General features: G+C 41.7%; 1 protein-coding gene across 1 annotated transcript in view; it reads right to left on the bottom strand.

Moving 5' to 3' along the window:
* Positions 1-24,634, bottom strand: part of LOC306698296 (copine-8-like) — a gene marked incomplete at its 3' end in the record, with an annotated part of 61,802 nt that overhangs the window by 11,485 nt on the left and 25,683 nt on the right. The window contains exons 5-14 of the mRNA XM_079162540.1: positions 19,981-20,020; positions 14,469-14,545; positions 8,994-9,057; positions 6,886-6,989; positions 5,839-5,943; positions 4,833-4,874; positions 3,896-3,971; positions 1,222-1,278; positions 829-890; positions 489-535 (exon numbers count right to left, since the gene is read on the bottom strand). Coding sequence (XP_079018666.1) covers positions 489-535; positions 829-890; positions 1,222-1,278; positions 3,896-3,971; positions 4,833-4,874; positions 5,839-5,943; positions 6,886-6,989; positions 8,994-9,057; positions 14,469-14,545; positions 19,981-20,020 — 674 coding nt within the window. The remainder of the gene's footprint in view (positions 1-488; positions 536-828; positions 891-1,221; positions 1,279-3,895; positions 3,972-4,832; positions 4,875-5,838; positions 5,944-6,885; positions 6,990-8,993; positions 9,058-14,468; positions 14,546-19,980; positions 20,021-24,634) is intronic.

The raw sequence follows: 24,634 nt of genomic DNA, 5'->3' as shown, positions 1-24,634 counted from the left end.
GTATTACATATATTAACTTAGTACATTATGTCTCACGAAAATGAGAACATCACTCATCAGTGACAAAGTCTTCTGCGCTGGATTGCTGAATTGTCATTAAATTGTTGTCAATGACAAATGTACAGCAGTTCAACTGAGGGGCTTCACGAACACCGAATTGGAAATGTAATTTGAAAGATGTGGGTGTAATGAGTTTCCCTCTACACCGAGGAGCAAATTGTACGAGTTGTGTTTAAAGAAAACTTCAAAATGAGCTCTTCAGAAGTTGCAAGTAATAGATAATTCACATAACTTTCCAACTTTTCAGCTGTTTTGCCTTTTTTTTGGGGGGGGTCTCTGAGGAAAAGGCGGTCATTAGAAATAAACCAATTAAAACTGACTGATAAGGAATCACTAAAGAGTTCACATCAAATAAAGATTGGAGTATGAACCCCCAAAGTACACTTAAGGGACTTCATTGATAACGGCAAAAGCTTTGACACACTTACCATTTGATGCCGTGAAATCAATTGCCACTGTGAAGTTAATCTGAGTCCTACAAGAGAAAACAAATCACATAAGGGGTAACGGGGAACCATCAATCATGCTAGATTATACCGCAGCATGTTTCAAAGCACGCAGCAGCGAGCAATTAAGCAGCGGGTTATCGGCAGCTGTCACTCCTAATATTGGAGCTGAGATTTTTTTTTAAAACGCGGTGCGGTTATCCTCTCGGTGTGTAGAGTGAAGTCTACTCAACACTGAAAGTGTCTCTGGGTTCAATGATGAGAGTGATGCTGGAGCCTCATCTCCGGGGGAATCATATGCGGCCATTTATCGTGAACTCACCCGCCGCGGATGTAGTCCAGGAAGGAGAGCTCAGTGTCCACGAGGCAGGACAGGAGGGTGACCTGCCAGTCAGGAAACAAGACAATCGTCATGTTTTCACTGTCTGTTCATGGAGCACCTCAGATTTAAGCAATGGGCGTCATTTTTCACATTTTCTGCTGGTAAAGATAGGTTCAACATACGGTCTTGATTAAAATTAAAATGTGTTAGGATGAAAGACAATGAGGCATACACGTGTAAATAAAGCCAAATAGCTGCTGTGACAGGTATTTCAGTTAAAACCTGAACCCACATAGGTTAAAAATACATTTATAAATGAATCATATTAACTATTAATGGTAATGTGGAGCGTGGGTATAAAGTGAAACACATCAATGAAAGCTGTTGACTCACCGTTCCTGAGTTTTGGTACTTTTTCTTCTTCTTTCCTTTTTTCTTTGGATTTAGAACCTGTGGAGAAAACAGAAGCTTTAATACACCTTTGTTTAATTTCCGTGTTCACATTGTTTGATTTCACTCGCCACTGCTTCCAAAAGAAGTCGGAATACATTCGTCAGAAGCTTTTGAACATCTCTGTGAAAGAGAAGGGAACGTCCCTCCTCGTCTCTGTGGATCATTCTATTCTTTATACTGTGAGTCCTCGTCACAGCATATTGTTTTTAGGGCGGCACGATTATTCTGTTTAACATTAAGATCGTGATTATAGGGACAAAATATTTTGTATTGCACTTTCACATTTAAATACACAGAGCGCTGCTTTCGTCTTTTCGTCGTACAACTTTAACCCCTTCACGGTTTGTTTTCAGTTCATTAAAAAGGTAATTGTAACCTTTTTGGTCGCCCAAAAATGTTTTATTCGGTTGTACTTAGCTCCACCCTCTCGACTCACTTCTGGTTGCAAAAAAAAACCAAGATGGCGACGGACAAAATGCTGAACTCGAGGCTTCAAAACGGCAGTCCGCTTCTTATATAAAGTCTACGGTGGAACGACGTGATAAGGCCCCAAAACTAAAGCCAAAACATCTCAATAGCCGGCTGGACAAAAATCGTGATCACAATTAACATATGACTAATTGTGCAGCCCAAATTGTGTGTTGACAGGCATTTCATTTTCTCACTCGACATGAGCTCCACTGAGGCTTCTTGCACTTTGCCTAAATTTGAAGTTACCAGAGCAAAATTTGCTGGGCGATGTCTCAGGACTCTCCTTTCTCCTCCTACTGTCTGCACCTCAGACGTGTGAAAAGGTCGACAGACGGAGAAAAAAAACACTTCTTGGAGATTAAACGACATGACAAGAAGAGGTGGAAGGAGTCCGGATAAAATCCAGCTGAATTGAACGGTGGCATGAGTGTGACGATGTTGACATCACATGTTGCGTCACACGTGTGGAGGCAGAAGGCCCTGCTCCTCCTGCTCCTCTACGCTAAGTGATTCAGGTTGTGCTTCATAAGCACCTCTCGCTGAATCTCGACCTTCAGTGAGTAATGGTTTGCTCACATGCAGCTGGTGTAGAAGTTAAACAGACCGGGTCAGTGAACCGCAGCTTTAAGAAGAAGACACAGAAGACGGTCTTTTGAGGAACCGCTGCCGGCGTATATCCAACTCAAGGGCACAGCATCCTGTGAACACTCACAGGAGTCGATGTAGAACTGCTGATGTGTTACATCAGTGTGTGTCAGTGTGCACCGACTCGAAATATAGACCGCAACGGCAGGTCCTTAAAGTTTAACTGAACAAGCAAGCCTGCATTTCTGCATTTTACTACTGTATTTTATTTCTTACACTGCTTTTTCATGTTTTCATGACTGTTTTTAAATCTCCTTTTCTTTTGCCTTATGTTTTGATGCTTTTAATGGTTTTATGTGAAGCACATTTTGAATTACCTTGTTGTTGAAATGTGCTATACAAATAAACTTGCCTTGCCTTCAGAATCAATATAGAAACTGCAGATTAAGTATGAGGTGGGGGGGGGGACAAAGCACTAGCTCATCTTGAGGAAGGATCTGGAATAAGTTGGCCATGCTCAAGCACTAAATTAATGTTGAATCAGTACATTTTCAATAACCAGGTCAAGGTAATGTGACACGGTTGATTTCAACAAGCAAAGTATGAGTCCATGCATGGATTTGTCCGGTTCTAGTCAAGATATATGCTGTTCACATCCGCCTCGAGACACAAGGCAAGAGGAGAATTTATGTTCACATTATAATGGGAAAAAAAATCAATTTCTTTCCTGACGGCTCCTCCGTTACGTTGTATGTCTTTGGGGTGTTTTTCTGACCTTGGTCCTGTGCTCATGTGCAGTATGTGTGGGCAGCACTACGCCAAACACTCAAAACTTTCAACACAAGCTGAGCTGACCTTTGGGAGCTCAGCCTGGTGCCGTATGGTAGCACTTGTGCTGGAGGGAAGCCACGCTGAGGACATTTTCCCCACCGGGTTAACAAACCAGTGTTACAGATAACCTGTACAAGAGCGCCTGTACACCGCCTGCAACATGAAGTCTGACTCCTCTACTACTACTACTCTGCTGCTGCTGCACGGAGCAACTTTCACTGTATAATTGTGGCGTCTCTCTTCCGACTTAAGAGTTTTTTGTATTTGATGAACGTGGGCGCTGATACGCAAAATTGAACAAACAAAAAGTTTTATTTCTGTTAAAAATAAAAACGGTGTGACACCGACTACAGACTTAACATTGAGGAGAGTTTAATGTATGTTTTTTAATCTTCCAGACCAAGATGATACTAAATGATCATATATTAACGTGGCTACGGCTGAGCTGCTAGCGGCTAACAGTGCTCGCGGCTAACCCCAGAGTTCACTACTTTTCCTCACTGGCTAACTACTCCATGTCCCTGGTGCTCACTTAGTCAAAGGGCTGGCTGAGGGTTAAGACTTGGTTTTATGGTTATGCTTTGTGTGAGGGTCACGTTAGAGTAAGGGAAAGGACTAGAGGATAATAAATCCTCACTAGTATGGAAGTAAAAGTGTGTGTGTGCATGTGTGTGTGTGTGTGTGTGTGTGTGTGTGTGTGTGTGTGTGTGTGTGTGAAGAGCATCACCTCATAGATGTGGAACTGTGACTGGCTTCTGGACATTTCTCTGTAGCTGGTGCTGAAGTCGCCAATAAAGTCATGGCTGTAAAAAAGAAAAGAAAAACACACACACAGTCAAATTTCATCCCAACTGAAAAAAAAACGACATGTTCTGTATTATAATGAGAAGCACAGTAGAGAATAAAAATAACAGCCCATAATAACAAGGATCAAAGAACCCATAATAACAGTAAAAATGTTAGCTGGAGACGGACAGATTTGATTGAGTTCTCTGTGTATTGATTCATCTAATGTGGGTTCACAATATCAAGGTACAGGAGGAATCCATATCACGAACGAGCTCCTTGGATACCGGAGGCGTGCAGCAACCAATTTCCTAATTTCATGGAGATAATCAGCACGGTTGGAATCGGGGGCCAGAAATCTGTTTAAAAAACGCCCTTGAAGTGTCAGAAAAACTGTGAAATTAGCTAAAGACGAGGCAAACCGTGCCCCCGAACACTGGGAATGCACTTGCTTCAAAAGATAAACAGTTAGTCTGTCAAGAGACCGTTCAAGCAGTATTAATAGTTAATGTGTATCTCACGCAGTAGGGAGTGTTGTCACATGAAGAGCTCTACAGGGACCTTGTTCTACAGTATCTGCTCTGAAGAGGCTGTATAAGGACAAACATATTGGAGAGAGACTTTAATCCGAAATGCCGCTCCGTACTTCTTTTTCTGTCATCAGGCGAAACATCGTTATATCTTAGAATGGCATTGTAGGATTATAAAGAATCAATAAAGTGTTTACGACATACTCTGCTCCAGGGCCTTGTTGCAAATGTATGTTGTGTTTATTCCACAGCAGGAGGCAATAAAGTGATGCTACTGTTCAGATGGACGGAGCATCGTAACATTCAGAGCAGTGTAACAGGACAAAAGAAAGAGATTGTTCCCCTCACCCTCCGTCTCTGTCCCAGTCGTACACCTCCACCTTAATGCTCCTGTAGGGAAAGAGAAGAGGGACGAGGGGAAGGGGAGGAGAATCCCATTAAAAAACTAATTAGCACCACTGATTTACAGCCTTTCTGTTCAAAAAGATGGTAGCTGGTCCGTGGAAGGCTTGGCGGGGCAGAAAGTGGACAAGCCTCTGTAACGCAGAGAGATTATTTATCAGTATACCCTGGTGTAGCTCCGGCAAATAAAAAAAGAATTAGAAATAGATAAAAAATAAATAAGAAGTATAGGAAGCGCTCCACCCCCGAGGCTGCCCAGTCCTCCGAATCTGTGTTAGAATGAAATAACCAACGAGTCTTATGACGCTGTTCGTGAAGGTATCGAAGGGAAATACGACCTGCGAGTGTTTATGGCTTAAGAGGAATGAAGCCGGGTGTTAGATCACAGAGCTGCTCGTGTTAAAAATACTGTAAATCAAACTTCGGCTGACGTGAGGCATCCATGTTTGTCCGAGCTGAATCGGTTGAGCTGAAACAAGCTACATTACTATATCAACAGAAAACCAGATTTCTGTTGATAAAGCGTAACATTAGCTAAATTTAGCAACCAAAAACCGTGTTACAAACACAGGACGGTGCTACTCTCAGTGTACTTTTTCACAGTAGTTAACGACTTTAACTTTTCACTGCTAGATTGAAGCGCCACGTCACCTGAAGCCAGTTTGTCCTACTTAAAGGTGTCAGCACTTGTTACTGTAACATTTGGACATGTTGAGTAGCTGAAGGAAGTACATTTTTTTCAGCAGTGTGCTCTTTATCTAACAGGTGGAACGCTCGGTATGCAACATTACATTTCTACAGAAATAGTGAAATAAAGAAGTTCTGCTAGTTCTAGTTGTATGTCGACTATAGGTCAAGTATTTATAAATCAAACTCCCTCTTTTTTTGTATTTATTCTCGATAAGTCTTTGAGTCTAGCCGTAAACATGGTCAGTGGGTTCATCTACTGTACCTGTCGTAGTCTCCGTTACACAGCGCCCTGACAGGAATTTTGAAAGCCTGCCACACGGGGTCCAGAGTGTTCTTTACCACCTCTGTTTTGTGGCAGATGGTATACCTGAGAGAGAAACACACAAAGCTGTTAACAGGGGGACACATTTGCCTTAAAAGTCCAACTGAAATCACATTAGTGATTCCTTTTTGTAGTAAAAAATTATGTTAAAGTTTCTTATCATTAAAAGGACGAAAAAAGGTATTTGGGTAAATATCAGAAAAGCTCCTTTTCATATCAGACGGCTGGTTTCCATCTCCATCTAGATCCGTCTATTCATTATAATTAGACTATAATTTTGTTTAAATTACCAGAGCAGATATGTATGCTGTAGCACACAAAAACTATACTTTAAACAAAACAACCCTGTGTGCACCTCCTCTCTCTGTTACTGCGACGCAAAAAGTACTTCATGAGGCCCGGTCTGAAATAACAGCTTCCTGTTCTTTTCTATGCGACACCTAGTCCGGCTCTTTGTAACCGCAGCGTGCTGCTGTTACGCCCCGCGGCTGAACATTTAGGCTGCATCAGTAAATACCCAGCTGCACAAAGAGAGAATGTGTGTCTCCACCGAGACGCTGAAGTCGACTTGAATAAGAAGCCTCTGCGGGGCAAAGAGAGTGCGACCTCCACACACGTTTTTCACTTAACTCCATCTTATCCGTCCTTTCCTCCCTTTACGTTCCTCTTTGTCAACTCTGTCCTATTATCTCTGCTCATCCCTCTTTCTGCTGCTTTGTCCCGTTAACGTCTGGACGGGGAAAGTCTCGGCATACAGCACCGAGGATTATGTAAACATCACATAGGCAGTTTAGACCGTATATCCTCTGTATGGGAGCTTTTTGGAGCATGATAAATCACTCTGAGTCTATATGCATCTCAGGCATGTTTACTTGCTGAGCGTGTGTGTGTGTGTGTGTGTGTGTGTGTAAAACTGAGATAGCTGCTTTTGTTAATTCAGCAAATTGACATCCACAAATACCACGGGGGAGCTGCTTGTCAACTTACGATCCGTCTTCGTTGCTGCGGTAGAAGACGAGAAAGGGATCAGATTTTCCGAAGAAGTCCTTCTTATCCAGCTTGTTACCACAGAACTGCAGCATCACCGCCTCCTGGAACGGAGGGAAGTCACCAAAATCGTGATGGTGACAATGTGACCAATCGCTATCAAGACATGTAACATCAGATACTGTTGTGTATCAGCTGTGGGTACATTCAGTTAGAGACACATGTTATAATAATAATAATTCTGATTTAAAAAGTCAATTTGATCCTTCTGATTTTCGTATTATCACGTAAATGTTGGACTGGCCCAATATTTCAATATCACAGTACATATATCAATGACAATGATGCATAAGGTATTTGTTCTGGGAGCTGATATTAAATGTAATCTTCACCTGCCCAAAAACAGATTAGAAGATTAAATCAAGATTTTCAGGCTTCATTTTACCCTCGGACACTCTGACACTTGCAAATTATTACCATGATATCATCTAGAATATATAATTAATGATGTGCAGGGGTTGTATTTATTACAATGAATTCCCCTGCGTTCTAGTTCTTCATTTTCCTTTGTTTCCCAGGATGACGGCGAGATGACCAAAAAAAGCGAGACGTGATCAACTTCTCTGATTGCTGCAATGCATTCTGGGATGTTGTGTGTTGCCAGGAGAGAAACGGGTGTCTCTACGGGGGTTTCCTCTCTCTTTCTCTCGTCATATTTTGCTGCACAATGGGAGCTCTTTGATTTGAAGGAAGTGCGCCAAAACGACACGACACTCGTCGTCTGATGTTTTCATCAGAGAGAATAAATTATAAATCATCTATCACGCTTCACTCAAGATGTCTTGTAGTGAAGTGATGCATCTGCAGGTGGCAAAAACACCAACAAACTAGAGACCATCTTATGATGGGATGGAACTAGCTGCGACGCCAAATCGGGCCAAGGGGGTAAAGTTGGGGAGCCAATGGCCCCTTTCCAACTTCCCACCTCCCTAATTCCTGCGCCCTTGCTCGGACCACACCCATCTTCAAGTTCAACCTTCATTTTGAGAACAACTGCACATCTGTAAAGCATCGTGAGTGCATCTTAAACGGTTGCGGCGCTATCGCGGTCAGAATAATCTGTCCACAGACACACAGACTCACCAGTGTCACAGCTGCAAAACAATAAAACACAGTCTGGCTCATCACAAAGTTCCACTGGAGACATGGCAACAGTCTGCTTTACATTTCATTTAAATCCAGTCCTCTGAAACTGCTTTAAAACTAGCAGCAAGAACAGAAGTGTTGTTTGTTTCTTTTGTCTCCAGAGCAAACATAACTGAAAACCACACTTACTCTTTGCAAAAGTAACTACAAAGCTGTTAAAGTGAACATAACTTATTAAAATTCAGCACAGTGTCTGTTCTGTGATAACGCTTAATGTGTACAGTGGTACTTTTAGGAAATAATGCCTTTGGTGCATTCTTAAAGCAATAAGTGCTAAAAGGCATAGAAGGAAAGTGTTAACATTTATAGTATATATATATATATATATATATATATATATATATATATATATTACACTCAGCAGTCTAATGCATACAGCCCTGAAATAGCCCTGGTTTCTTCCTTTTTTCCTCCCTACTACTTAAAGGAGATGTTTGGGGGATTTTTTCCTGTTCCGATGTGCGGGTCGAATTTGTGATTCGTGATTTTGGGCGATACAAATACATTGAATTGGATTGAATTGAAAAATGAGATGTAGGTTATAATGTTCAGATTTAGTTGATTCCACCAGTTTGTGGTGTTTTTAAATTGTTACCGATGTAAATGAGATAAAGGTGGAATTTATTGCAACAGTGTCATATAGCTGTGTATAACTAAGTGTCCTGAATCAATTCCGTACCTTTGTGTCTGTATTCATGTCTGAGTTATGTTTGTATTATAAAACTTGTGTCTCCTGGTGATTCAGAGTTTGTATTTGAAACCGTGTGGAGTACCCGACGGGTCAGACGTGTCACTTTAAATGATGTAAAAAACAGACGCCTGGTCTAATTGGAGGAAAGTGTCTGAAAAGTCTGAAAGTTTGACTTCAAAAGAATCGCCAGGGGAACCGAACAGACTCTTACCCTGCAGTTGCTCAGCTCTTCTGCTCTCACTACGATGGTGCCACATTTCTTCCCCGGGATCCCGCTGGAAGAAAAGAGATTAAAAACAAAATATTCCCTTTACGTCCAAGCAGCCAAAGGCCTCAAACAACGTCTGTGTGACAGGTAAGACAATGGCTTTTAACCACGGAGTTAACAATGTTCAAACAACGAATTAAATATCATCTACAGAAAATATAATGTATTATAGTTCATTTTGAACTTTTGCATGTGATGTTTTATGTTTTTGTTTCTTCCATCTTCTTTTCATCTCAATCTAAAAACACCTCTACTGTATGTGCACTATATAACCCCGTCAGCTGAAACATGAACTCTGACCCGTACTGAGCTTTGCTGACGTCATAACTGCATCGATTCTCCTGCACGTACTGAACGTAGCGCTTTGTTGTTTAACAGTATCACTCATTCAACTGTAGAGCTTCGTATCCCCACTGATTTCCTAAATGTTTTTTACGATTCTTCAATACGATTTGATTCCGATTTGATCCAATATCGACTTTATCGGATATTTCAGGTCCAACACCAATATTACTTGGTGATGAAAGAGATTCTCAGAGATCTAATGCTGCACATTTTACAAGGAACTCTAACCTGGTGCATTATTAATACAAATAAAAATACATAAAATAAAAAAATACATATATATATATATATTGATATCTTTATTAAGGACTGAGCCCAAAGCTGACCCCTTTACATTATGCCCCGCGGTTTGCTAGATGGGTCAAAGCATCACACATCCACGGGAGAAATTGATCATTCAAAGGATCAATTTAAATCAACTTTGTACCGTTAATGTATAAGCACTTTGCTTGAGCTTGAACTGCATTTTGTTGTACAGACGGAGTCGAATACTCTCAATCCACCCTTATAAATAATGTCTTTCTCTACATGTAGCATTTATCCACCAATCAAAGGGCAAACAGAAGCTCTATGAGAATGTCAGATTATTCTGCTGTTAAAATGTCAATTAAATGTTCAAACCGAACAAAACTGGCAGTGTAACATGCTATCAGCTGAGCCCCCTGCAGAGCTGGAATCAAATTCCTCTTCTTCTGAATGTCTCTCTCACATTTATTTGCCTGATTGTCTTAATAAATATTAATATATGCAGAATCAACACCTTCAAAAAAAACAAAATAACGTGACCACATCCGGTGACATTTCAGCTGCGATGTTTGTTTACGTCCTGAGCTGGCGAAGCGTAACATTGAGCCAATAAAGCCGAGGGAGACTGACCACTAAAAATAGACCAAATGAATGCCACGGACCGCGGGCCTGGTGCAGAGCGAGAGGAAGTGGGAGAGATCATTTCATTTGGCTAAGGACTGTCCAGGACAATAACAGACGTGGAGAGAAACCGACGGCAAATTGAAGCGAGGCTTTGATACTCCCAGCCCTCCCCCTCCCCCTCCTCCCCCTCCCCCTCCCCCGTCACCTGAGACGGACCGCCGTCCCTTTGATGCACGGGCGAAGCATTCAGTGAAATGAATTCACTGTACGAGCAGAGAGATTGCTCGGAGAGGGGGCGGATGGGGAAAATGGAGACGGGTAGAGAGAGAGAGAGAGAGAGAGAGGGAACAAGAAAGAGATGGACAGAGGAGAGGAGGAAGTGGAGTCTCCAGAAAGATGGAGGAGAGAACGAGAGGCTGTTGAGAGAGAGAGAGAGGCACATAAATGGGATTTTAGACTGATAACCTTGTGTGCTGATAATCCATACCTCACATATTAAAGCAGATATATCTTTTCCCCTAGAATGAAAAGGCAGCATGTTATCATACTCAGAATAACCAGAATAACCATACTTAATAACCAAAATGGGTTCTTTTTCATCTGCATCTGGATGTTTGATTTTAGTTTATTGTCGGGTTTTCTTTGACTGATATTTTGGAAAGTGTACATACTATTTAATGTTTGATATGTCAACCTGCCTGTCTTTGTGTATATTACTACTATCCACAGTGTTTTCTGTGCCACTGTCCTGGATGAACATAAACGTTTCAGAAAAGCAGCAGTTTTTGCTTTTTCGGCTACTGTATCGTGACTCCTGCCTCGGTCTGTGTGTCTGGTGAGCGGTCATTCAGGCCTGTCGTGGTGAAATAGCTGTCAAGACTGTGTACAACACTCTGAGTCCAGAAACCATTGTTGCACATCATTTACCGTCTTCCTCCCCTTATTTCCTGTCACCTTTCTACTGTACACTTTCAAATCGAGGTAAGAAAAACTCAATTAAAATGTCAAATCCAAAGCAGGCAGTCGTGTGTTCTTCATGAAATGAGACAGAAAGTTAAGCTGATTACAGTCCAACTCTTGATTTTGCATAATTATTTCAACTTTTCAGCGCCAGGCTGCGATATTAATACTCTGAATGTTAAATACAGCTTCTTTAATTAATAAACTGTGTGGAAGAGACTGGGATCATTCTTATATGTGTGAGGCAACACCAGACGTAACTTAAACATTGCTTTCCTAACTTTGTAAAAGAAAATGTAACAAATAAATACATAGATATACATTTACTTAATTGCTATATATTAGAATAATAAATCGCACACCAACGCTGTGGTAAAATATCGTCAAAATGAACAGGAATTGCAATTAAAGTTGATATCTTTTTAATTCAGCAACAAATTGGTCTTAATTAAAAACATAATATAATTCCACTGTCAACTATATCTGATCCAGCTATTTGAGTATATTCTATTAAGTAATTAATTGAATCTGAAACACTTCAGTATGGGTGCATAGCTAGTTGAAAGAAACAGGAAAAAGGTTTAAGTGTATTTTAAATTCTGGATACGATCCTCCACAAAGCTGACAGCGTTCTGTGGTACTTTGGCTACTGAGCGTGACACAAAAACAGAGTTAATGAAAGAGTTCTGTGACTCAGGATGTGAAATGCTCTCAGAGCCACTGAGGCTCATTCCGATGCTAAACGTGACATAATCTAACAACGACACGGTCGTGTATGTTTGGAGCGTATTATCCTCATCTCAGTCCTCTTTGTTGCTCTTTATTGTCGTGATCCGCCTCCACTCCACTGAGCAGAAGTGTGATGCTTCTGACTTAAAGATGTGTTTCTTTGTGTTTCACTCAGAGGCAGTTTGAGTACACACACACACACACACACACAAAACAAAAAGTTGCACAAAGTTACAAACAAGCATCGTAGAATAATAAAGAATATCTAAAAATATCTTCACATATCAAAAAAAAGAGGCTAAAACAAACTGGGTGAATGACTGCAGGCCGAGGTGATTACGTAACACAGCGACAGAAACACATTCTTACATCATGTTTGTTGTGTGTCATTCTTCAGAGGACCAATTCAGCTGCAGCCGCTCATTGATTCTGCCACACACACACACACACACACACACACACCTACACACACAGACACACAGACACACACACACAGACAGACAGACATGAATGTAAACGCCAGTAGTCTCTCTCTCTCTCACACACGCGCACACACACACACACACACACACACACACACACACACACACACAGACTGGAGGACAGGGGTCGAGGCGAGGGTCAGACTACTGATGGCTCGCTGCCTCAGGAGAAAACAAAAGCAACAACAGTTTGTTGCCTTCAGTGAGCTGAAGAAGATGCTGCAGATCTGCTGTGTTGTGTGTCAGAGAGCTGAGAGAATATAAGACACACAGGTTGTGCTTTAACAAAGAATTGTCTGTTTTTATTTGATTGATTATGTGTCTTTCATTAAACAATAATACTATATGTTAATGGGGTATCTCTATATTTTAGGAGTTAGTCCTGAATTGTTTTGTATCATTAGTCTTATGACTGTAGTTTGTCAGTCACCTGTAAACCACTATGAACACTATAGTCGACCTCTATGACATACATGGAGCATTATTATGCTTGACTGGTGTTTGGTAGAGTATTTGTGCACTTTTTTACTTGGTAACATGATATGCAATACATACTTACATAAAACATTTATACTTGTGTTCAAACCCTCAAGATCTAATCCTGTCTGTTGATTAAACACAATATAGTACAAAAAAACAGGTTTTGTACCAACAAACGTCTTCCTCAGAGAATAAGTAGAGCCAACTGAGACTCTGATCTCTTGGTGCCAATTTTCTGTACTTTGTAGTTTTTGATTCTTTACTTCAGTGCTGAGAAATACTTGATATCTGATTCTCACCCAGGGGCTCGACAGTGAGGGTTGCCAGGTTGCAACAGATTGGCAACCTATTTCCGTCTTTGGTTGGGAACAGTGGTAACCACTTTTTAACATGTAATAACCAATAAGGAGTAGAGACAGTTGGAAAGCCTTGGACGCTGAATGGATACAACAATGGAACAACTTGCACCCCAAATTGGATACATTTGTAATACTTGTTGCATTAGAACTATTTCAATATTGCTGTTCCAGTCAGGACCGGGACCAGACAACACATCTGTGCGTTTACTCGCGTTTGCACAAACATCTGTTTTAGAGACAATGGCGACGCAAATTGAGCTGTTTGACTGTGGGGGGGGTTTGGTTCGGTTACTGTCATAAAGCTTTTATTATTTTATGCCACATTTTCATTATTAAGCTAACAAAAAGCTGCATCGTGTCTAAATTACTCAAAACACGAGGCAAACATATTGTCAGTTTCGGTTCCTGGATGCCGGCCCGGCAACCGCTGTTAAGAGTTGGCGTTGAGCCGCGCACCCTTACAAAGTATAGAGTGAGTATGAATCCTGTATTTCTGTGATAACATGCTGACCTCTGTTTATGCCAAACAAACCGACATATTCCAAATATTGTCTGGGATTTTGTTTTGTCAATAAAAGTTAAGTTTGTATCAGAGAGTGATTGGAAACTAAAGAAGACTTCCTGAGCAACTGGAGGAAGTTTCAAAGGAAACACCAAACCACACATCGGTGATATATTTCATGAACCGGCTGCAGGTTTTATTTTGTTGAACTAGAGAGCAGAAATCAGATGCCCCCTGATTATTTCTTTACACTTCAGCTGTGGCTTCAGTTCAGTTTCGGCTTCTTGGGAGCTCATGGCTGACATCTTCCCTTTGGACGAACTGTCCCTTTTCACCACTCGCTGTTTACCATCTCGGCGTGTTTACGGCCTGTCATTAGGCCCGCCGCTGTTTAACTATTCATCTCATTTGGCTGACGGAGACCGTGTACGCTTTCATCAACATCTTGGCTCGTTTTCATGATGGCCCTGCTCCGCTTCACTTCAAAGACAAACCGAGGCAAGTGATCTTAAAATAACATGCTGATTTTCAATTCATGCCACTGAATGGACCAGAATGTAAAGTCTGAACCTGAGCGAAAAAACAGCTCTTTACAGGCAACTAATGATAGCGGAGTAATGCAATTTCAATTATGAATAACGCGTCTGTTTGTTTGTTTGTTGGTGCATGTTGTGTGCATGATTCTACTTACATCAAAGGCTTTTCCAGGCGGCTTCCCAGGGAGCCGACTATCTCGCCCAGCGTACAGAACGCCTGGCCCAGGAAGTCCTGCATGTGTGAAAAACATACGAGTAAGCAGACGCTAAAGGAAACATGTAGTGGTGGAAAAAAAAGCAGAGAGAGATATTCTTCATTCAGCATACAAGTTTGATCCAAACGCACCATGCCAACACACAAACCGCTTAAAGAAAGTTTATAGTGTTTCAGATTTAAGTCATTACTTATTTTCAGAATAAGGGTGAATTGACTCTCATTTCTATCTCATTCCAGCAGTTTGATTTCAAATTCAGTTAGTCAATTAATCAATTAGTTGATCAAAAGACAAAATCAGCAACTATTTTGACATTTTATGAATCATTTCAGTCAACATTCTCTGGTTCCAGGTTGTCGGATGTGATGATAGTAAACTCAGTATTCTTGTTTGTCATCTTAGGCTGTGAGAAATCATAATGGACTTATTTATACATTTTATTCAATAAATGGTTTGTTGATTAATTGAGAGTTGAATCAGCGGATGAGTCTATATTAAAAATAATCATTAGTTGCGGCCGTCCTGCCAGTGTTCTCTTTGTTAATCAGGACAAAGAGTGAGCAGTCATGGGATCCGACTGAACTGTTCAGTAAAAATAGAAAGAAGCTAAACTATATGTTCTCAATGTATGTAGACGTGTGCACCATAGAGGCAAACAGGACACAACAACAGAAGGCTTTGATTTGCAGCTACTCAGCTTGTGAAGTATTTCAAGCTCTTCCTTGGCTGGATTTAATGTTCGTCTGGTAAAAAATTCATATTTTTAGCCTCATTTCAGTTTCTCCATTTATATTTTACACATTGACGGCTAAGCCTGGCATGCAGAGGATCCCGTGTCCTTGTTGATCACTGTAGGGTGACCACGAGGATTTCGGTTTTGGGGAGGAGGAGCCGCTGGCCAACAAGAAGAGCAAAGAGCATAGAGACGGGAGGGGGGGGGAGGCATAAAAAGTCTGTTTACAGGCAAGGAGGGATTGTTCACTGAGGCCTCCGTATTGAGTCCTCCCCTACTAGATTGTGTGCTAGCGTGCATGTTCCTGTGTGTGTGTGTGTGTGTGTGTGTGTGCGTGTAAAAGTGCTTGACAGATGAGCCGCGTGGAGTCCGGCGGGCAGAAAGCTGCTCCAAAGATCTTTGCCGGTGCTGAGCATATTTCTCCCCCAGCCGAGGTCTTGAGACAAAAAGAGATGACAAAATGCTCCGGCCTTTGCATAAGAAATGTGCTGCTAGCTCCAGAAACCCCGCCGCAGATATCTGAGGCCAGAGGCTGAGGCGCCTCAGATTAACGGGCTCAGTGGTGGCAGAGGAGGAAAAAAAAGGTTCGGAGGGTTTCTCCCAGTAAAAGAGATCACAGCTGAATCAGTCCTTCTGGAAGTTTCCTCTGCTCGTTAGGCATCTAATACACACAGATATATCTTAAACGTGTACACGTGGACATACTGTGTACATATCTATGTCCATGGAGAGAAACTACTCTCTTTAACATGGGTCATATTTTTGTCAGCCATGATTATTTGTCAAAATAACGTTTAAACCAAAATGTTTTGATCCCAGTTTGTGAGGTCAAAGTGTTTAAAATGACAAACCCATAAATATCCATCATATATCTATGGCAACAGCTGCAGCTAACCATCCAACCATCCCACAGAAACAAACACGTCAAAACAACAGCAACTCCATATGAAGAATGACAGAAATAGCTCAAATATAACAAACACTATACAGTAAAAAGTAAAAGATCTCAGAGATCATCTCAAACACTCGTCTTTGAGTCTGATTAAAGGTTAACACAGAAAGTGATCCAACACTGTTCTTGTCAGAGACATTTACAATGTAATCAAGACCAACAGTCATAATAGACACAACAATTGACAAAAGAATAAGAATAATACCGGTGTTGACAACATTCTGCTGGAATGAGTATTTTTGCACTCCGGGCTCCCTCGTTTCAAAGTCAATGGGCTCTTTCACACCTTTCATGAATGTTGAAGCTTTTACGTGTCAATAAAAAGGTTGGTTACTAACAAGTTGCTAAATGAGACTACAAAACATCATCGCTAGAACACTAGTCTGCCTTCAGCTTAGTGGAGGTGACGTCATGTGACCGTGGTGGAGTTTGTTTCAAGCCTAACGTTAGGTTTTTATTTCTTTAGACTACATTTACGCTCCAAAAATCATAAAAGTTGTGTTCATTTGTCAAGATTATCTTGTTGAACAAAACACGTGAATGTGTCATAAACTTTTGTTTGCCACAGAGCTCATTTTCTGCAATAATTCAAAATGCAAAGGAAAAATCCCATCGGCTCTTTGTGGAGGGAACCAGTATGACGCCCACTGCCCGTAGGGCCGTTCCTGCAGCACTCTATGCAGATCAGTTTTGAATAGTTCCACCATTTCTCCCCCTCTAAACGTATCTGATTCCTCAGAAAAGGGCGGAACAAATCCATTCAGCATCTCATAAGATTAGAGAAAAGCCTGAAAAGATGATGTGGCATCATCTTACGACCTAAGATCTGTCTTCGGATCCCTTGGAGGGGTCCTGAACCTCAGGTTGGGAATCACTGTTTTAAGTCTGGTTGAAGTCATATTTGCCCCACAACTGTGAACAGTCCAATTAAGATGGAAATATCACACAAAAGGTTGTTTTAGTTGCTTTTCTAGCCACACTACATTCAATGCGGGAGATAAAAGTTTGCAGTAAAATCCTGGCACTTTCCAAATAGTCGTGAGGGAGCAAGCAGGCAGTTAACTTAATTACTGCCTGCAAACAAAGAAGCTACTTCCCTGCCTGGATTCATTTGCTAATCATCAAGTTTAGAATAATGAATAAAGACTTTGAAATGAGACTGCTGTTTGTAAGAAGGATAATGTGGTGTTCTACCGCCGCAAACAAACAGGAGTCTAATAAAGGATTGTGCAGGGTGCTGTGACGAGCGTCTGTCAGAATGAAAAAAGCAACATCCACTTCATCTGCTAGCACACAGGATACGCGGCCCTTAATTAGATTTTATTCGATGCTCCGTCTCTGCACAACTTCCCCTGCAGCCATATCTGCACAAGGTATGCAAACCATATGGCACGGGGAAAACATCTGCTGTAATGGGAGGAAGGAGTCATCCTCAGACGGTGCCGTTGTAGCTGCCAAGAGAGATACTGTACTCGTGTGCAATTCTTTTTTTCTTCTTCCATTTTTTCCGTTATTTAAAGCGACTGGGGATGGACTGCGCGCGGACAATGGAGCCGTCACTGCGTGCCAGATCTCCAATCCCACACATCCACAGCGACGACAGGAGGCATCCAAGCGTCCTCAGCCTTCATGCTGAGAGTGAGTCGCTGCGCTCACATTGCTCAGCGCTCTCAGTGGAAAGCCCGCGGGCACGCTGGGTGCTGGGGAAAAAACGCACCGCCTCCAGTTGGCAATGAGTATAAAGCCGGGTAATAGGGAAGAGGGCTGGGGGGGCGGAGATGGAGCCCAGGTTTTAGGCCAGAACTGGAGCAGTGTGCTGCCGGAGCTTCTGTTTGAACTGAGAGCAGAGGATGGAGCTGAAAGGGCGGGGAAATCGGAGGTTGCAGGTTTTGAATCAAGAAGGAGGTCGAGCTTGAAGAAAGGCTGGCTGAATGGTGTTTGGAGCTGGTCACGCCGAGGCGCGTCGCTACAAAACATGGTGCTCCTGAGCATGAGACACTATAGTCCTAAAACATCTACCTGCCTCAAAACAGGAACGAAGTGGTAAAGTAGTAAAGCCCGCCTCTTGCTCGATTCAATTGGCCGCCTGGTCCAAGTGTGACGTTGATGTGGTGTGTGACTCTGCACCTGAGGCTGAAAAAATGTAGAATATTTTGTCTAAAATGTCTAAATACCGCTGGAGGAGCACATGTCCGACGCACCGTACGGGTCTCGGTGCGATCGGCCCCTTTGGGAGTAACTTGAACCTGTAATCCATCATCAGAGGCGGCTCGAGGGCGCGCAGGGTGTTTGCTAAACTGCACTCTCATGAGAAAGAGCATAAGCAGGAACCAAGCGTCTGATATGATCTCATCGCTTTATTAGAGCCTGTCAGCTGACACTTGTCTCTGATATTTATGTGTGATCTTAATCACGTGCAGCTCTGCAATGTCCGTAATCTGTAAAGTAACATTTCCATTGTAAAATTGACTGTATTTCACTAAACAGAGTATTTTTTTGTCCCTTGCGAAATCTGCATTTCTTTTTTATTTTGCAAGGTTATTTGTCTTCTTTGGGACTTTGTTCGCCTTCCTTCCTGAATGAGAATTATAAAGGCTGCGTTGGCAATAAATCAAAGTTCTGACAGCATTTTGGGTGCAAGTTCAGGAGGCTCATCTCGCTACAAAGCACTGGAGCAAAAGGTCTGCCTCTGTGTGAATGTTGTATAGTATTATATGTTTAATGTAACACAGAGCCTCAACATCATTTCTGGGGGATAATGTAAGTAAACCTAAATACATTTGGGGGGATGATTGTTGTTGAGTCATTTCTCCCTTTCGCGCTGAAAGCCCAAAGCTACAACATGTTTTTATTTTAATCTCTTTACTAAAGCACCTATTTGAACCAGATGACCAGCATCTCTGTACACTGGTGCTCATGATAATCAGCGGATGAGTCAATGAGTAAATGGACAGAAAATGAACCAAGCCATTGTTTCTGATAACATTTCTTGCACCTTACATTTTGGCAAGAGACTTAAAATGTGCACAAAAAAAAGCTGCCATAACTTCAACCTGAAGCGCCCTAGATGGACGAGTAGACAGAGATATTTAATCAAAATGTATAATGGAGAAATTGACATACGGTAAGATAAATTTACAAATGTTTGGTCGAGATGTGTTTAGTTCATTAGACCATGAAGACGAGACTTTACATGTTTACATGTAAAGGAATGTATGACATTGGAGATGGTTGTCTTGACTGGAATTTAACGGAAACTGAGCTTGGAGTTTGGATTTTTTAAATTGTTCTTTTAGCCTCCTTTTATGAATTTATTTTCTAGTATCTCAAACAAAATGAATCGAAATCGGAAAGTCAAACTGCTGAAAAGTACCCAAAGATATTTCATAGAAGAAGTGTGTATGTGCGAGTAGCTTTTCTACAAATAAACCAATAAACCCTTCGCTTCTGTAGTTATGGTAACTATGTTGCATCTGTAATTGTGTTTCATTCTTGAGCCTCAATGCTCATATATTATTGTTTTGCACTAAACATTGCTAACAAACAGGAAGAGCAAGCAGATCAGAAACATTCCACAGAGGCAGACAGAAACCCTCTGAATGCCTTTGGTGTGGATCAGAAATATCTTTCATAAAAGCCTCTCTCACCTCTGAGATTCTGATTCATATGCGGCTGCCATTGTACTGGAAGGCTAAACATTTGTCTGTGTAATATCGCCATGAATGCGCGGCTGATTATTGAACAGCTGAGGTGAAGGAGACACTCACGTGTTTAGAGAGGTTGTCGCTCTTGCAGTCTAAGTCATACCTGCAGAGAGGAGAAGAGAGGAGGTTTGAGCAGCAGGTCTGTGGCTGAAAGGCTGCGAAAAAACACAAATTATCATTCAGCGACAAAAGCTTCTCTACGTCATCGCCGACATTAACGCGAGGCACTCGGCCCGCTAATCACTGCTCAGGTTTAAAGTAGGCTCGTGATCAAGGCACCAAAAGCTTTAGTGAGCCGCTTTCATGCATGAGGGCACAACAATATTAGTGGCCTCAGTATCGATGAAGGTGAACATCTGTAAAAGCTTTATGGAGCACATTTTAAATATTAGTGTTTTAGGAGCAGTTGAATAAAAGATACAAGATCATCAATCATTGAAGAGATGTATCACTGAAAAACGTATCACAGTACATCACACATCAAAAATTAAAGTGGAGACAAAACAAAGAAAAGGCAAAATCATTGTTTTTCATGCACTGACCATTTTTGAGATTTTGGACTATTTTGCTTTGACTAGCGGGAAGAAAACGTCCAAAATACAGGTGTTTAATTCAAAAGTTAGCATAAGATAATGCCTCATTTGCATATATAAATACATATTTTCTGAAAATGTGTAATACAAAAAAGAATTGTCTTAACATAGACAATCAACTGGGGAATGACGATGACGATCTCGTTAAATATATTACACTATCCACCTGTAGTGTCTCACCTGAAGCTTGAATTAAACACGGTCAGAAATGACTGTAAACGGTACAGTCACGTGTGTGTGTGTGTGTGTATGTGTGTGAGTATTACATTACATTACAGTCATTTAGCAGACGCTTTTATCCAAAGCGACTTACAATTCAGATTGTATCACATTTCTACACCGTAGGCACAACTACGGGAGCAATTTTGGGGTTGAGTGTCTCGCTCAAGGACACATCGACATGCGACTAATCGAACCGCCGATCCCCTGATTGAAGGTCAGCCCTGCTGTCCACTTAGCCACAGTCGCCCACTGTATGGATGTGTGTGTGTGTGTGTGTGTATGTGTATGGATGTGTGTATGGATGTATGTGTGTGTATGGATGGATTGATGGATGGAGTAGCTATGTAGCACTACTGGACCACAAATCTGGATATACAGTTCACTTGTATAAAGATACTGTTTGATTGTTGTCTACATAATACCTTTATGTTATGTCTGATTATCTATGTTAAGCAAAATACATCTTTTACTCAAAGAACATGCTGTTGTACTGAAGAAGACTTCAAACTAACTCATGTTTATATCATGGTAATAAATCAAGAGAGAAGTAGAGTCATTTTCTCATAGACTTCTATACAACCAGAGGAGTCGCCCCCTGGTGGCCATTAGAGAGAATGCAGCTTTAAGGCACTTCAGCATTGACTTCGCTTTCTTTTCGGCAGATAGTTCAAACATATTTAGGAATACGGAAAGTTTAAGCATGACACTGAAGACAGTAAAGCTTCTCAGTGCTCCATTCTAGCATTTAAATGACATGAACAACAGGTGAAAAAAACAATATCAGATTTTATACGATTGTTTACATTGCAATGCAGTATGGACGTCTAAGTAGCGTATGGAAATCACTACAATATATATACCGAGTCATCCATATGCAGCAGGCAGTATCAGACAGCGGTCCAGTTTTGACAAAACTCTGAATAAATGATTCAACAAAGCGCTGAATTACTATAATACTCAATTTATTGCTGTAGTCCTGCACCATTGTCCGACTCACAATGGGAAGTTTTTTAAGAAAAGGATAGAAATCGATGCAGCAGAGATATCATCTTTTTCATTCCGCTCATTCTTCTTCCGTGTCAAAACCTGGTTTCTTTCTACATTACCCACAATGCAACTCAGCCAACAACAGTTCAGTCTGAGATTCTTTCTCGAACATGCCGTGTCAGTCCTGTGGTGAGAAAACTGTGTTCCCTTTAAAGCATACAACGTTTTCTTCAGTTGTCCAACAAGCTTGCAGTCGCCAATTTGAATAAATAGATATTTCTCTGAAAAGTAATGGCAGATATGTGACTCCCACCTGACAACAAAGCTGTGCTTATGAAAATACTTCTGCATAAGGGTTCAACTATATAGTGTCTCTCCGCCTGACATACTTGTCCATCTTTAACTGGAGCATTCATTCAAAACCAGAAGTCACATCATGCAAACCATGTCAACCACTCGCATTGCCCGAGAGCAATTTATCCAGCTTTATTTACTTCCTGTCAACTTCACCTCCACCTATCCGGGGGTCTCAGGTGTGTGACCATATCTGTATGTGTGTGTGTGTGGAGAGTGTGTGCAGCGGAGTGTGTACAAGGGAGAGCCAGAGCGCTTCTTTCTACAGACAGCATGTCATGTACGATAAGGTGCCCGCAGACACAACTGGGAGACGGTCTTTTGGGGGAGGATAGGGGGGAGGGGGGGGGGGGGCAGTGATGTTATACTAATGTAATTCCATAAGAGCAACAAAAACACGCTGCTGTTACGCAACACGCCGAAGGCGAAATGCACAGGTGCGCTTCATGTTCTATTCGCCCTTTGCCTCTGTCACTCCCAAATGTTCATAAATGATTCATGTAATGTTATTTGATTATGTGACAGAGAGAGAGAGAGAGAATTTTATTTATATAGCAGTTTCACATATCCCAAATTTGCCTCAAGGGGCTTTATGATCTGTATCCGACACCCTGTTTCATTTCAAACCCGTGATTCGGAGAAGAACCCCCCCCCCCCCCCCCTAAAGAAAGGAGGGTTCCCTCTCTCTGGACGTCGTATAAAAACGACAACACTGACTATCAATAGGACCAAGTAATAGATGGGACTGTAAACGTATTTGAAGAAGGTGATGATTTGGCTGCACATGTTCACCCCCCAACCAGACACACACACACACACACACACACACACACAAGAGAGAGAGTGTGCAGGGGTGCACGTCTCATGGCGCCTCGTGAGTGCACATTTGCTGTGTGTGACTGAGTTTGTGTTTATGTGGATGACATCACTCTGCATCGGCACTGGGCCAGACAGGATTTCTCTTGCGGGGCGGGGGGGGTTTGGGGGGTTGGGGGATGGGGGGGGGGGGGGGGGGGGGGGGGCTGCTGCTCAGAGCTGAACTGAGCAATGATGACTAATGACGGCACACAAACAAACGGGGCCGCAGAGGCAGGCGAACAACAGAGGACAGTGCGCTGACACTTGAGCTCCGTCTCCTAACAGCGTTATAAAAAACCCTGATAGAGGCCGTCATGCCGACTGATACAAGATGCTCCACACGTGTTTTATTAGCACGTATTCTGGGCTGTAATTGGTCCTGACAGGTTATCCTGAAAGTGGTATTTCACCAAAAATACTGCTGTCAGATTTTCAACAATTCAAATGATAAATTAACCATTTGTTGCCTGAAATACATTTATATCCACTGTGTGGTGTCTGTATTGGGTTTAGATTTCACTGTTTATTGGTAATTAAATCCGGGTTCTATTTGTGGTGTTATTATCATTATTACGGAAAGAAACTAAAATGTGGTTTTCAGCAGATTTTGACTGCAGTACAGAAATTTGTCATCAATTCCAAAGTATGTTGTGATTCCAACTGGCTTAAAGATAAACTGAATAAAATATATATATATACATAAAAACACAAGCTACTCTGCAATGAAGCCTTTCCTGCATCCTAGAATAAAATGCAACGTTACTGTAGTACAAGTAACTCGGACTCAGTTCATACTATATATTCATATTCATAGCATGAACTGATTGTGAGGTACTTTTACTGCAACCTAGAATAAAATGCATTTTATTCTTCATAGCATTAGAGTGGCTTCTTCTACTCCATGAAATCCTTTCAGTGTAGGGATTACATTTTTAATGTGAAACTGGAGTCTTCTGACCACATTCAGTGCTAGCTCCAGTCAACCATATTGTAGACACTATATATGAATACATAACCAGCAACATTCATTTTGTTCCCAAAAAATGCACATAAGCGTGTTTCTTGATCAATTCAAGGTTCTCGTGAAAATCAAATTGGTTCAAATACAGAAGAGTCTTGATTACCAATAATCAGGAAGAAATATCATCAAGCGAGTGAAATCAATTTATTTCAGCTAAATTCTTCTTTTATTACTTTTGGGAGTGTAGTTCACGTCATATTTTTTTAAAAGTCTGATCCAATTTGCCACCATTGATTAGAGAACTGTCAGTGAGCCTCTCGAGTTTCAATTCAAAAAATAAAAAGAGAGGAAAGAGGAGCGCTGAACATGGCCGGCAGTGAGACGGAGGGGTTAACAGGATTTCCAGGCACGGATAGCAGCAGAGGATGCAAAGTGTGTCGTGGCTTTGGGGTCTTCTGGGAAAAGAGAGCATGGGATGGTTCAGCGGCAGCTATGCTGGCGGTTTGCGGGGAGCTGTCTGGCTGCGTGCGCGTCCCGGAGGGATGAGGAGCGCTGAGTGGGAGTGAGGGAGGTGGAGGTAATGAAGGGCTGCAGGGAGCTGCAGGAGATGCAGTGAAAAAAAGACTTCCACACCTCATGACAGAGGCTGAGGAAAGCAGGGGTGACCACTGGTTCTGTAATGAGCGTACTGCATGTGTGTTGCAGCACAACATGAGTAGCAAACGGGAAATGTGTGTCTGTG

Source organism: Pholis gunnellus (genome assembly GCF_910591455.1).
Source record: "Pholis gunnellus genome assembly, chromosome: 7".
Classification (NCBI taxonomy): domain Eukaryota; kingdom Metazoa; phylum Chordata; class Actinopteri; order Perciformes; family Pholidae; genus Pholis; species Pholis gunnellus.
This window is presented reverse-complemented; position numbering and strand designations above follow the sequence as displayed.